We start from the raw sequence: 14,308 nt of genomic DNA, 5'->3' as shown, positions 1-14,308 counted from the left end.
AAAAACATTTCAATTCCACATTACGGCATGCTTCATCACAATCCTCAAAGAAATCCCTTAGTTGACAAAGGGCCTAATATATAAAGAGCAATGTAAGAGGCAAGAGGCCACTCCACATCCTAAAAGGGCCTGAAGGCACTTCCCAAATAACCCAGATGTCTAGATCAACCCTATACCAGTTCCATAACCACACTGCCTCCCCTAGGTTTGTCCCAGACCAGATGTCAGAGATTAAGAGCCTCCCACTTCCTTATTTCTTTAATTTTCATTAAGGACAATAAACTTCCTTCTTCTTTTAAATTTAAGTACTGTACACAACAACATAAAGATAATACCAAGAGTTACACAAATTCCATTTCTGGCCCACCAACATGGACCGGGAAAACCATACAAACCAGTTACCGCAGGGAATTTTCTAACTCTGGAAGTCTCTGAGCTTACTGGAAGTCCAAAGTTTAATAGTTATCCTGATTAAAGCATTCATTGTCCCTAGTGATCCAGTCACAAGTTCACCTGTAGGCCGATCAAGTAACTCTCTCACTCCTCGATTTTTCTCCAGCTGTGAGGCACATCTTCCTATTAGATCGTGATATTTCAACAAGTATCATTTCAACTGCTCTCCAGGTCAGCTGCCACTTTGGTACTACCTACCACCTGGGGCCTACCCTCCATAAGTGTGCAGCAGCCATGCAGGCATGGCAAGTTCTGGGGGTGGAAAGAATGTCATTCAGAGAATACAATGGTTTTTGTACTTTCAAGTGTGTCTACTTAAAAGGGACAAATCATCATCTTCAACATCTTTTTTGTTTGTTTTTGAGACGGAGTCTTGCTCTGTCACCTAGGCTGGAGTGCAATGGTGCGATCTGGGCTCACTGCAACCTCTGCCTCCCAGGTTCAAGTGATTCTCTTGCCTCAGGCTCCCAAGTAGCTGAGATTAATGATAGGCGCCCGCCACCATGCCCGGCTAATTTTTGTATTTTTAGTAGAGACAGGGTTTCACCATGTTGGCCAGGCTGGTCTTGAACTCCTGACTTTAGATGATCGGCCCGCCTCGCCCTCCCAAAGTGCTGGGATTACAGGCTTGAGCTACCCAGCCCGCCCAATCTTCAACATATTAATAAGCAAGAATCATGAACCCTGAAAGCTGGAAGGATCTTAGAAAGTTCCTAATGTTTAACCCCTAGTTTTTTAGATGAGAAGAGCAAGGCATAGGGAGGTAGAGTAGGTATGTAACAGAAAGACATTTAAAACACTGCATTAATTCTTTATTGTAACAAGTTACTAGGAAATGAGGACAATCAACTGAGTGTATACAGCATCTCATAGTTTCAACTGAATTCTTTCATTTCAGCCTCACATCAGTGTTAAGTCAGCTTGGGTTCATAATCTGTCCTCATCACTTACTAGCCATGTGCTTCAGAGCAAGTTATTTAACCTCATTGTGCGTCATCTGTAAAATGGGGATAATAATAGCAGCTACCTCACAGGGCTGTTGAGAAATTCATGAGTTCATATATGTAAAGCACCTAAAACAGAGCTGAGACATAAGAAGCACTTGATAAATGCTAGCCATCATCATCATCATTATAAGGGCCAAGAATTGTTGTTCCCATTTTATAGGGATTTTATAGGGAAACTAGGGATTTTGAGACCTTAGGTGGAAACTTAGGTGAGTTATCTCCAAAATCACGGTAGTAAATGACAAAGCTAAACTAGAACCCAAGCTTTCTGCCTCCCAATCCAGCACTCTTTCCCTTAGGATCATTCTGCCTGTATAGAATCCTCTAGCTCAACGTGTTACAAAGTACTATATTGGCCCAAAAGAAATGTTGCTCCAGAATAGGTACCTCAGTCAAGATGTCTTCCCAAAGAGCAGCTTACTCATCTGACAAGCTCTGGTGCAGCATCTCCACCGCCTACCAAAACAATAAACACACGCACACAAAAAAACTAATGGGAAAAGGAAGCAAATTTCTAAGGGATTTCAATGTTTGGAGAAAAGAGTTGGCTGCCAACTCTTCAGAAACAAGACATATTTCATAAAGCTTATGGCATGGCTTGTCATGGCCACCTCATGTTCTTGAGTCCCTTTGTTTTCTATGCTTTGTCCTCCTGTGGAGCCCTGGCCACCCAGCCACCCATGGCTGTCAGGGTCATCTTCTCCAGGGAGAGTATTCAGATCCTGCCCACCATGCCATGATTTTAAATGCAAGATCTGGGATCAAACAGCAAAGATAAGGTCCCAACTTTCACAGTGACTTCTGGGTCACCTCTCCACTGATTAATGCATTTAGAAGATATGGTTAAGAAGAAAAAAAAAAAAAAAAACCCAAAGAGAATCTGCCTTCTCCCTAAAGGATGACATCCTAAAATATACACCAAAATGGAGGAACATGTCCCAACTGTTTTTCCTCCACATAAATACATATTTCAAGTTCAGAACCATTCATTCACAACATATTAATAAGGTCAAGGCTATTTCATACCGAATGACTTGAAAACTCAAAAGGGACCATTTTCCTGCTTGTCCCTTAGGACCTTTCCTTCCCCATTTACCAAAGATCTCACAACTGCTTCTAACCAGGCAATAACTCTCTCCACACCGTGATTCGAAAGAGTAACAAAATAGTTCCTTTTTCAAGTCAACCCAGTTTTAACTCCAGGTCAAGACAGACGAACTTTCTCAAACTTAGACTTTTAGTGCCTGATAAAAATGGTGAATAAATCCTGGGCAAATGTAGAATGGGTTTTTGCTTCAATTACAGAAAGCCTTATGATTGTTTTAAACTCTTGGGAATTTCAGTGTTAACATTTTTCTTGGTTTGCAAGGTAAGAGATGTGACTGAAGAAATTTGGTCAACTCAAGTATAGCTCTAGGGCAGTGATTCTAAAGAGGGCAGTGATTCTAAAGCGGACCGTGCCCGTAATAAATTTAAGGAGAAACACACCCCCATGGGGGAGGATCCATAAGGCTATGTAGTTTGTACTTGTCTTTGTATAATGCAAATATTCACAATGTTTAATCTATATCAAATTTCAAATAATATTAACATGGGTTTCTTACTGGAGTGGGGGAGAAATGCAGAAGCATGCCATCATGGCACTGTCACATCCAAACTCAACTCAGAAGACAGTTCAATTCAACTTATAAACACCGTAGTGCTTACTATGTGTCAGGAGCTGGACATGCAGAAATGAATAAAAGACTGTTTTTTCCTGAAGGTGTTCAGTGAATTGTAAACAAAGAGATGTAAACGAAGAGATTGCCATGTAATATGATGAGTGCAATAATACAAGAGTGTACAAAGACACTGCAGAGGAGATGCTGAGAGCGTACTGATGAACTCTGTGCAGAAGGCAAGAGAAGATGCTAAGGAATCCTGCTTGGGATGTTGCACAGGGGAGCAGAGAAGACTTCCTGGAGGGGTGGCATCTGAGCTGGGCTTTTTAAAGGATGAATAAGTTTTCCAGGTTCAAGGAAGAGGACCCATTCCAAAGAGAGGGCACAGCATGGATAAAGCACAAACCATGACACAACATGATAAAGAAAGGAAACTAGAGGCAGTTCAGCTGTAAGGTGGTATAAAATGTAAGCAGGGTAAGTGGGAAGTGATTAATAGTAACAGTCTTTTATGCTATGACCTTAGCAAAAAAAAAAATGAGTTTTTAAAAATCAGTCTGGTGACATTGTGCAAGATGTAGTGTAAGGATACAATTAAACTACTTCCAAAAGATTATTTGCAGTAGTTAGGTCATCCATTTATTTATTCAGTACTATAGACAATAAGTGTTTACCGAGAGCCACCATTTGAGCTACAATAGTCTTCCAGACACGTTTGCTATCTGAAGGAACCTTATAATAAACTTTTTATTTAGCATTTAATATTTGCCATACACTGAGCCAGTACTCTAAACACAACTGCAATAGCAAGACAGGTCTCATTATCTCCATGTCACAGAAGAGGAGACTTGGAAGAGAAGCTGAGTGACTTGAGCAAAGTCACACAGCAAGGAAGTGAAGTTGACAAGACTCCAACTGAGGGCTGGTTCCAGAGCCTATATTCTTTGCATTGCACTACACAACTTCAAAACATTCCTACATTCAGAAGTCTGGTAGAAGAAAAAAGAATGAAATACAAATATTCCAAACATAAGGCAGTATGAGATCAATGCCATATGAGAGCTATTAAGAGAAGTACTGTGTGGGTGAAATAGAAAAGAAGGGTTATTTCTGGTCAGAGCAATTAAGGAAGGAATCCCAGAAACGTTGGGCTGTACCAGAAAGGTGAGTTTTTTTTTTTTTTGTTTTTTTTTTGAGATGGAGTTTCACTCTTATTGCCCAGGCTGGAGTGCAATGGCGTGATCTCGGCTCACAGCAACCTCCATCCAGCTCCTGGGTTCCAGTTATTCTCCTGCCTCGGCCTCACAAGTAGCTGGGATTACAGGCATGTGCCACCACCCCCAGCTAATTTTATATTTTAAGTAGAGACGGGGTTTCACCATGTTAGTCAGGCTGGTCTCGAACTCCCGACCTCAGGTGATCCACTGCACCCGGCAGAAGGGTGAGATTTCAAAAGGTGAAGATACGAGACTGGGCAGCGAAAAAGGGGCATTCCATGAACAACATGCAGAACTTAGACTCTGGCAACAACCAAGGTTCCTATTCCATCATTCACCAGTTGCAGACCCTGGGGGAATAACTGAATGTCCTACACCTCATTTTTTTAATCAGTAAAATGGGATACTAGTAACATCTTTTTCCTAAAGTTGAAGTAAGGATTATGGAATAATCAACATAAAGTATTTAGCATAATGTCTAGTAAGTGGTAAGCATCCAACAAAGAGCAAACGTTAGCTAGTAGTCTATGTGTTTAAAGAATGGTAAGCAGTCAAGTTAGACTTCCAGTCCTCCTAAAACAAAATAAAAAATGTGGTTGAAACAAGAGGTTGCAGTCAGACTGAGAAGGAAGTTCATGTCTACCTTAGAAAGTTGGTCTGTATTTAGCAGGCAATAGGAAGTCAATCATTAGAAGAAAGAAGCCATATTAAAAATATTTTGAGTAGATCTCCAGTGGGAGCCCCTAGACCCTCTCCTTGACATCTGGCTCATTTGTGACCCCTTCTAAAAAGGCATGAGGCCCTAAGACTGGTTCAAGCCAGATCTATTTTTTCATTTGTTTTTTGTTTTTGAGATGGAGGCTTGCTCTGTCACCCAGGCTGGAGTGCAGTGGCACAATCTCGCTCACTGCAACCTCCACCTCCTGGATTCAAGCGGCTCTCCTCCCTCAGCCTCCTGAGTAGCTGGTATTACAGGCACCCCACCACGCCCAGCTAATTTTTGTATTTTTGTAGAGATGAGGTTTTACCACGTTGGCCAGGCTGGTCTTGAACTCCTGACCTCAGGTGATCCATCCACCTTGGCCTCCCAAAGTGCTGGCATTACAGGCGTAAGCCACTGCGCCCGGCCAAGCCATATCTATATGTAAATAGATACTGTCATTAGTCCACTCCTAACATGGCCATGATTTTTTTTCTTTTCTTTCTCACTCCATCCTGTACCTTCCCTCCTAAAAGCAGAGTAATGGCTGAGATACATTTATTAACCCGACTTCCCCTGGAGTTGTCTTGGTTAAACAAATTTTCCAGAAACTAATCTGGGTAGCTTAGATCATTATGTTACTTTTTAAAATTTGTTAATACCAGGCTTTCACTTAGTTATCTTGAAGCTAATGCCTTTTCTATAACATAATTATTAGCTCTGTCACCTAGGCTAGAGAGCAATAGTGCAATCATGGCTCCCTACAATCTCGAACTCCTGGGCTCAAGCAATCCTGCTTCATCCTCCTAAGACAGCCTAGGTCTACAGGTATGTGCCATCACACCCAGATAATTTTCTTTTTTTTTTTTTGAAATGGAGTCTCGCTCTAGTTGCCCAGGCTGCACTGCAATGGCGAGATCTCGGCTCACTGCAACCTCTGTCTCCCAGGTTCAAGGGATTCTCGTGCCTCAGCCTCCCGAGTAGCTGGGATTACAGGTGTCTGCCACCACACCCAGCTATTTTTTTTATTTTTAGCAGAGACAGAGTTTCACCATATTGGCCAAGCTGGTCTTGAACTCCTGACCTCAGGTGATCTGCCCACCTAAGCCTCCCAAAGTCCTGGGATTACAGGCATAAGCCACCGTGCCCAGCCAGTTTGTTTGTTTTTTTCTTTCCTTGCAGAGATGGGGTCCCACTATGTTTCCCGGTTCAGTCTTGAACTCCTGGGTTCAAGCAATCCTCCCACCTTGGCCTCCCAAAGTGCTAGGATTACAGATGTGAGCCACCGTGCCTGGCCAATAGTACTGGCTTATTAATACATTATAATGAAGAAACTTTGAGGGTAATGATTAGATTCACTATCTTGACTGTGTTGGTTTTATGGGTGTTATATATGTCAAAGTCTATAAAATCGTATACCTTAAATATGTGCAATTTATTAAATGTCAATTAAATCTCAATAAAGCTATTAAAAATATGGTAAAAGTTTAGTAATTCATGTAATTATTAAAAGGTGTACAACTTTATAATTAATATACTAATATATAAGCTAATGCATATATTAAAACCTTAAGTTTAAAAAATGTATCAGGACAAGTGATTATATAGAAATGTATATACAGGCTTGTAAAACTTCGGTAGAGTGTACCTTTTAAAAAAATAACCAGCCTGTGCAATGCAGGGAGACTTCATCTCTACAAAAAATTTTAAAACTAGCCAGGTGTGGTAGCATGTGCCTATAGCCCCAGTTACTTGGGAGGCTGAGGTGGGAGGATCACTTGAGCCCAGGAAGTCAAGGCTGCAGTGAGCCATGATCAAGCCACTGCAATCCAGCCTGGGTGACAGAGTGATACCCCATCTGAAAAAAAAAAAGAAAAAAAAAAGAATACACCTATGTTACACCTATGTTCACAGCAGCATTATTCAAAATAGGCAAACGATAGAAGCAACCCAAGTGTTCATCAATGAACGAATGGGTAAACAAAATGGGGTATATATATACAATTAAATTTTTTTTTTTTTTGGAGACGGAGTCTCGCTCTGTCGCCCAGGCTGGAGTGCAGTGGCCGGATCTCAGCTCACTGCAAGCTCCGCCTCCCGGGTTTACGCCATTCTCCTGCCTCAGCCTCCGGAGTAGCTGGGACTACAGGCGCCCGCCACCTTGCCGGGCTAGTTTTTTGTATTTTTTAGTAGAGACGGGGTTTCACCGTGTCAGCCAGGATGGTCTCGATCTCCTGACCTCGTGATCCGCCCGTCTCGACCTCCCAAAGTGCTGGGATTACAGGCTTGAGCCACTGCACCCGGCCACAATTAAATATTATTCAACCTTAAAAAAGAAATTTGGACATATGCTACAACATGGATGAACTTTGAGGACATTACAGGAAGTGAAATAAGCCAGTAACAAAAAATGTATACACTATGATTCCACTTACCTGCAGTATCTGGAGTTATCAAATGGAGACAAAGTACAATGATGCTTGCCAGAGATAGGGGCAGGAGGGAATAGGGAGTTATTGTTTAATGGGTATAAAGTTTCAGTTTTGCAAGATGAAAAGAGTCGCATAGATGGATGGTAGTGATGGTTGCACAACAATGTGAATGTGCTTAATGCTACTGAACTGTACTCTAGAATGGTTAAGATGGTCAGCCTCCTGTGTATTCTACCATTATTACAGAGAGTAAGGGAGATATGAGAGTTCCTACACATTATTGTAAAATCAGTAAGGGTGTTAATTTTGTAATTTTTAAAAATGCTTTTAAGTGCTGCTATTATTTATTTTTAAACCAACTTCCAAGGCAACTTTCCCAAATTCCCCAAAAAGTCAATTCTGGAGCTGACACCAGGTTAAAACTGTTCATTTTAATTTTATTACAACCAGAAATCTACATACCAACTGCTTTTTCCCTGCAATATGACATATTTTCCTAACGTAGTTGTCAGAGGTCAAGGGTATAAGGTAAGCACAATTCCCATGAAGAGTTCTCACTTCTGGAAGGAGAACTCTACAGGTGTCACTGGGTAGCCCAATTTATCTGGAATGAATAATGGGGAGTCAGGGTCTGGGCACCTGCTGATTTTAATAGTAAGGGCGCCTACATACTGCAGCTAGGTCAAACTCTGGACACCTCATAGCAGAGAAATGATCAGAGCCTGTCGAAGCTTTCAAACTGCATGATACATAATGGATGTGGCCATAACTACCAGATAGGCTTCTTCAAAGGAAATTTCTGTTCTCATTCCCCAAAAGAACACCTGAAATTGAAAAAGTTAAGGACCCCTCACCAACACTGTTTCCAACTACTGCTTCTTTGCACAGTACACTGCATCTCCTGGCTCCTTGCCCACCACCTTCCTCCAGGGTCTTTCAACTGCAAGATGTAGAGTATGGTACTTGAATGTTTCCAAGAGCTTCATTTTCTTCCAGGAGTTCACCTTACTAATGCAGAGTAGCTTTTTTTGTTGCTGTTTTTTCCCCTGAGCAAGGGATGAGGAGCCCTCAATCATCTTACAGGAAAATGACAGCATCTGCTTGAGGATTCCAACTAAATGTTTTACTGCAGCTTTTCAAACTGATTATATTTAACTGATTATATTTAAAACTGATTAACTGATTATATTTAAAGCTCCCTTGGGGAATGGGAGCTGTGAGGAAAGAAGCTTTGGAGAAGACCTTTTTTGGCGTGAATGAAAAATTGCTCAGACCTCCCAAGGGAAAAAGCTTGTTTATATACCAGGCATCAGCATTCCCAAGTACATATACATACACAATATGACTCCAGTTTTAAATTTCATCTCCTGCTCCTGAAGGGTCCTGAAAGGGTTAAACTGTTCCAGGCAAAGGCCTGCACTTTTTCTATCACAATGCTCCAGATGGAAATTACAAAATTTCACTTCCAGCTCTGTGGTACACACACACTGTTCTCCTAAGACATAAAAAAAAAAAAAGACAAGACCCCTAATGTTCTCAAGAAAGAAAATGTGACTGCTCAGCATATAGTGCCACTCTGTTTCAGACTATTTCTCCTGGAATATTTGCATGAACGTCAATCTCAAGCTTTCTGGGAGACTGTAAAAACTCAAGGTATAGAGAGAGTAAAGGAAACGGGCCTTAAATAAGGAAAGAACAACAGCTGGGACTGTATACAGTCATGTGTATTCACCCAAATACCACCCAGATTCACAACCCTGGTAACCATGCCCTGCACCTTACCACTTTCGCTGCTCCAATCCCAGCAACAAGCTAACAGGCTAGAGGCCAAAGGCTTCAGGTTATGACCATGAATATGACCAGGGTTGTAAAGAATTTCCAGAGATCATTGTACATCAGCCCTCCATACCTGCAGGTTCCATATCCACAGATTCAAACAAATGGGAATGGCAAATATTCAGGAAAAAAAAAAAAAAAACCAATAAAAATAATAATATAACAATTTAAAATAATATGAATTTTAAAAGCATTTTAACAACTATTTACATAGCATTTACACTGTATTAGCTATTATAAGTAATCTAGAGATGATTTAAAGTATACAGGAGGATGTATGTACATAGGTTGTATGCAAATACTACACCATTATTTATCAGGGACTTGAGCATCTGAAGATTTTGGTATCCTGGGGGAAGTGGGGGCACTCCTAGAACCAATTCCCTGAGGATACTGAGGGACAACCACATATGAAAGCACATTGTAAATCGGAAAGAGCTACTATGTAAAAAGACTAAGAATATTATTGCTTTCAGTCAGACATCGAGAGGCATGAACTTTCAAAGGAACCTGAGCACCCACAAACCAGAAACAATGATGGTTTTTAAGAAGACACTACAATGCAGGCTGACTAAGAAGGCACACCCCTCATAAAACCACTCTGGGGTAGGGTTGGGGCTGAAGCCTCAGGAGTTCCTCAGGGCACATGCAAGCAGGTGGTTTATAGGGAGGCAAAATTAAGGGATAGAGAGGGTCCCAGAAAGGGTCCCATGAGATGAGGGTCCCATTTAGAGTCCATTTGACTCAAACAATTCTGACTGAAAAAACAGGACCTGGGACTCTGGTCAAAGACATGCAGAACCACAGTGGCCAATAATTAGTTTACTTGTTCACTAACAGAAAAAGAAACTGATGTCCAGAGGGTTTAAGTGACTGACTCGAGATCTTTTGTTACGACTAAATGAACTTAAGCTAGAACTCAAGTTTCATTCCTTGACTTATTTCCTATCATTTAATAGCTGGCACTTTGGGAGTGAATATGCAATGCAGTCTCAATAGCCCAATTCAGCAAAAGAAAGGCTCACAGAGTAGACCGTACCATTACTGAGCACTTACAAGTGCCAGATATTGTTCTAAATAATTTATATATCTCATCAACAACTCACTATTACCTTAGGAAATCTATTTTATTTTACCTATTTTCCAAATAGGAAAACTGAGGCTCAGACAAGTCAGGTAACTTGCCCGAAGTGAAAGGCTAGCAACCGACAGAACCAAGATTTAAACCTGAATCCCTTTGATTCTAAAAACTGCACATAACCACCAAACCAAACAGCATAGCTGTTACAGTAATTTTCTTTTTATCTTGGCATCTGTAAGAGAAGTAAGTCTGGCAGCACCATGAGTCCCATATAACACATAAAAAGCTGACACTCATAATAATTCTGACCCAGGGCTTCTAGCTATTGGGGGGCAGAGCCAAATCAGATCGCAGGCCCTTTGTCTCCAAATTCTGCGCTGTTCCATAGACAGCCCAGCTTCCAGAATATAAGCTCCACAAGGGTGGAGACTTTTTCTTCTTCACAGCTGTATTGCCAATCCCCAGAACACATAGGAAGCACTCAATAAATAGTTAATGAATAAAGGAATGAAGTCAAGCTGCCATGGTTTGGCTGTGTAACCTTGGAAGGGCTTCTCATTCTCTCTAAGCCTCAGTTTCCTTATATGGTGAATGGAAGGTGATAATAATACCCATTTCCTGGGTTGATGTGAGGATTAAACCAGACCATTCATTTAAAGCACTTGGGACAGACTGGAACATAATGAGCAACCAAAATGTAATCTACTATTATCATTATCATTATTACTACCATTATTCATTGACAGATTTGGGCTCCTTAAGAATTTTTTATTTTTTCCCACCCTGGTCAGATGATGTTTCATAGTAAAGATACAGAATAGGGAATTGAGAGTTGGTAAACCTGTTTCTAGTTTCAGATCTGCCACCATCTAGCTGTGTGACCTTGGACAAGCCTCTTCAGTTCTCTGTATTCTCCTCAGCTGTAAAATGAAGGACTAAACTATTCAAATCAGTTCCATAAGCATTCATCATGCACCTTCTCGGAATAAGACATCATGCTCAGCCACCTATTAAATTCTATGATCCTGAATAGTATCAATGGAAAAATATCAGAGCAAAGCAAAACAGTCTCCTGTTTGTGGCAAGGTTGAAGAGAAAACCCAAATAGCCATCTGCATTACATCATCTCAATGAGCAATGTTTGTAAATATCCGAAGTGTTTAATTTTGAGACACTCTTGAGAAATCCTTTGCCAAAAAGAAATTGGCAGATAGGGTTCTATTAACACCTATCGCCTTGAACCTTCCAAAAAATAAACATTTAAAATTACTCTGCACCTTAGTCAAATGGCATGCTTCTGGAGAGAAATCTGGGAAGATCAAAGTTATTAACACTCCCGATGGCAACAGTTTAAGAATAGGATGTGTACAAAAAAAAAAAAGACATATCTGGTTAAAACTGCAGGGGGGATTCCAAGAGCAAATGCAGTGCATCTGGACAGGACATGGAGGTCAGTGGCCTATTGTTTACAAAAACAGGCCTGGATTATGAACAGTGACAAGAGGCCAAGACCTCAATTATAACTCACAACCACACCTCTCTCAATCCCAGTTCAACTGAAGCTAACAATCAGTCAACCCCCCCATCTCTGTAATAAACCTACCAATGTTTTCATCTAAGTGGATAGAAGGCCCCTTAGGGTACCTCCAGCATTGACCAAACTAATGACATAAAAAAGATCCTGTAGGTACAATGAGGACTTCAGACTACCTTCCAACCTTCCAAGAGATAAGGGAGCTGCCCATTTCAAACTCTACCCCTACCCCCACCCCCCAGCAATCACTAGAGGGGAGACATGGCCCTTCCCAGGTCCTCTCTGACAGGAAAAGGTCTCCTTGCACTGGTGCAGGGAAAGGAGGGGCCCCTCCCTCTGTATTCTGAAACAAAGGAAAACCCAGAGCTCCAACCATGTGGTGTAACATTCAAGGCCACCCACCTCTTCCACTCCCCAGCTAAGGTCTCAATGGGCTGAAGCCACATGGCTCTTTCCAGTGACTGACCAGGAAGGGACAGTGCCTTGCACAAACACATGCTGCAGCTCTTTAACAGACAGGAACCCTTCCTATGGGAAGTACTGGTTTAAAAAACGCTATCTGAGTAAGGGCTCTTATTCATGAGGCAAGTCAGACAGTCGACTAGATGAGAAGACAGGTCACTTGGTTTCTCCTAGTCCACATTTCGCTTTACCCTTCACATTTTTCAGGAGAGGGAAATGGGGCTTTAAAACCATGTCTTCCGGAGCAGAGGGTCACAGCACAGAAGGGTTAAACAATTATGTCTTCCCATTTTCCAGAATCAGCACCAACCAGCTACCCTAACAACTCTATTCAGATTTAGGTGAGGGTGGAGACCGGGCGTTGGTGGCCTTATTCTATGATCTCTGATTGTATGCAGGCCGACCAGAGACCAGGCAGGTACAAGGTGCACCCAAGGTGGCAATGGACTTTTGGTGCCAATGCCACAGCAAATCTTATGTCTTAATATAGTGCATCCGAAAAACCCTGCCTCTCCCAAGGCTCTCCAAATGGTACACCTTCTCAAGGTTGCCTTTCTGTCTGGACTCCTCTTCAATCTCTGAAACAAACGTCCAAACACCTGTCAGATTTCAGTTGTCTTTTAAGGAAACCTGACCCAGAGAACGGGAGGCAAATTGTGCCTTTCTCTCTCTAAGAGTCTCCTGCCCCTCCCCCCACCCTGTCCAGCTTGGGGGAAGGGGCTGCCAAAATCATAGTCAGCCCTACAAAGATACTCCTACAGCCCACTCCAAAAATGCCTTTCCAGTGTCAATGGCCCCTGGCACTGCCCATCCTTTGGAGGTTCAGACCCATCTACAAAACAAACCACCTCTGGGGTCAGCCTGCCCCCATCTGCTCCACCCAAAGAAATGAACAACCTGCAAATCACGGTGGAAATACACGCCTCACCAGTCCACAGAGCATTTGCAGTGTGCTATTTTTCAAAGCCCTTACCTTTGACCTGAGTATCATACTCTGCTATGATCTCCTTATCCTTTTTGAATTTGGCTGGAGACGTCATGTTTTCCTTCTTTCTTCCAAATTCGAATTGTGAATTGATAGATCCACGGAAAAAATCCAACCACCTAAATCAATACCTCCAAGAACGCTTCTCTCGAGGGCAGAAGGGGCCCCCCGCGGTGGTCTCCAGCGCTCCGTGGAGCGCGGGCTGCGGGCTGGGCAGGCGGCTACGGCGGGCACATGCAGACGGTGGGCGCTGGGGCCGGGTGCGGCGGCGGCTGGTGCCTGTGCTAGAGCCGGAGCCGCAGCCTCAGCATTAGCCGGGAGAACTGCAGCGCCCGGAGGCTGGCCTGGGGTCTGACATCAACGACACAGGCAGGGAGTGGAAGTCCTTCCGCACAACATGGTGTGGGGCTGCGGGGGTGTGGACGCGCCCAGCTGTGTCCCCGGGAGGGAGTGGGTGCTTTTTGGGGTACCGGGGGAGGGCTGGGCGTGTTTCGCGGTTTTTTGTCGTAGAGGCTCAAAGATGCTGCAAATCAAATCCCAAAAGGGAGCCGCAGCAGCGCAGACTGGATCGGAAGTCGTTTGCTCCGGTTCACTTGCCTGTAAATGCAGGAAAAGGGGGAGGGGGCGATCAGCCAGAGCGCAGATCCTAATCGCGGCGGGGGTGGGGTAGGGGACGTCGTTCCGAGCCCGCCCTGGACCCATTCCTGTCGGCTTAACGCCTCCTGGCCCGCAGAGCCCGGCGCGGCGAGGTGGGGAGGAAGGAAGCTCCCTCCGGATTTTGTTTTAAGGCTGAAAGAAAACACTTTGGAGCAGCCGCCTGCGCGGGCTTCGGGCGGGGACTGCAGGAACGCGGGGCACCGGGCGGGGACTGCGGCACCTCGGCGGCCTCCCGAGCCCCGCCAGCGCTGGGCAGCGGCCAGCCCGAGAGCCCTCCCGACCT

The 14,308-nt window shown here is 43.3% G+C and overlaps 1 protein-coding gene across 10 annotated transcripts in view; it reads right to left on the bottom strand.

Annotated features, from left to right (window-relative positions):
* The window catches only part of SRGAP2 (SLIT-ROBO Rho GTPase activating protein 2), a 255,006-nt gene that overhangs the window by 237,088 nt on the left and 3,610 nt on the right, over positions 1-14,308 (bottom strand). For all 10 annotated transcript variants that reach the window (XM_033198076.1, XM_033198071.1, XM_033198073.1 and 7 more), the window contains exon 2: positions 13,357-13,965. In XM_033198076.1, the coding sequence (XP_033053967.1) occupies positions 13,357-13,423 (67 nt within the window). In that variant the 5' untranslated portion in view covers positions 13,424-13,965. The remainder of the gene's footprint in view (positions 1-13,356; positions 13,966-14,308) is intronic.

The sequence above is a fragment of the Trachypithecus francoisi genome, unplaced genomic scaffold (assembly GCF_009764315.1).
Source record: "Trachypithecus francoisi isolate TF-2019V2 unplaced genomic scaffold, Tfra_2.0 Lachesis_group5, whole genome shotgun sequence".
NCBI classification, from domain to species: domain Eukaryota; kingdom Metazoa; phylum Chordata; class Mammalia; order Primates; family Cercopithecidae; genus Trachypithecus; species Trachypithecus francoisi.
The sequence above is the reverse complement of the archived record's forward strand: the minus strand, read 5'-3'. Positions and strand labels throughout refer to the sequence as shown.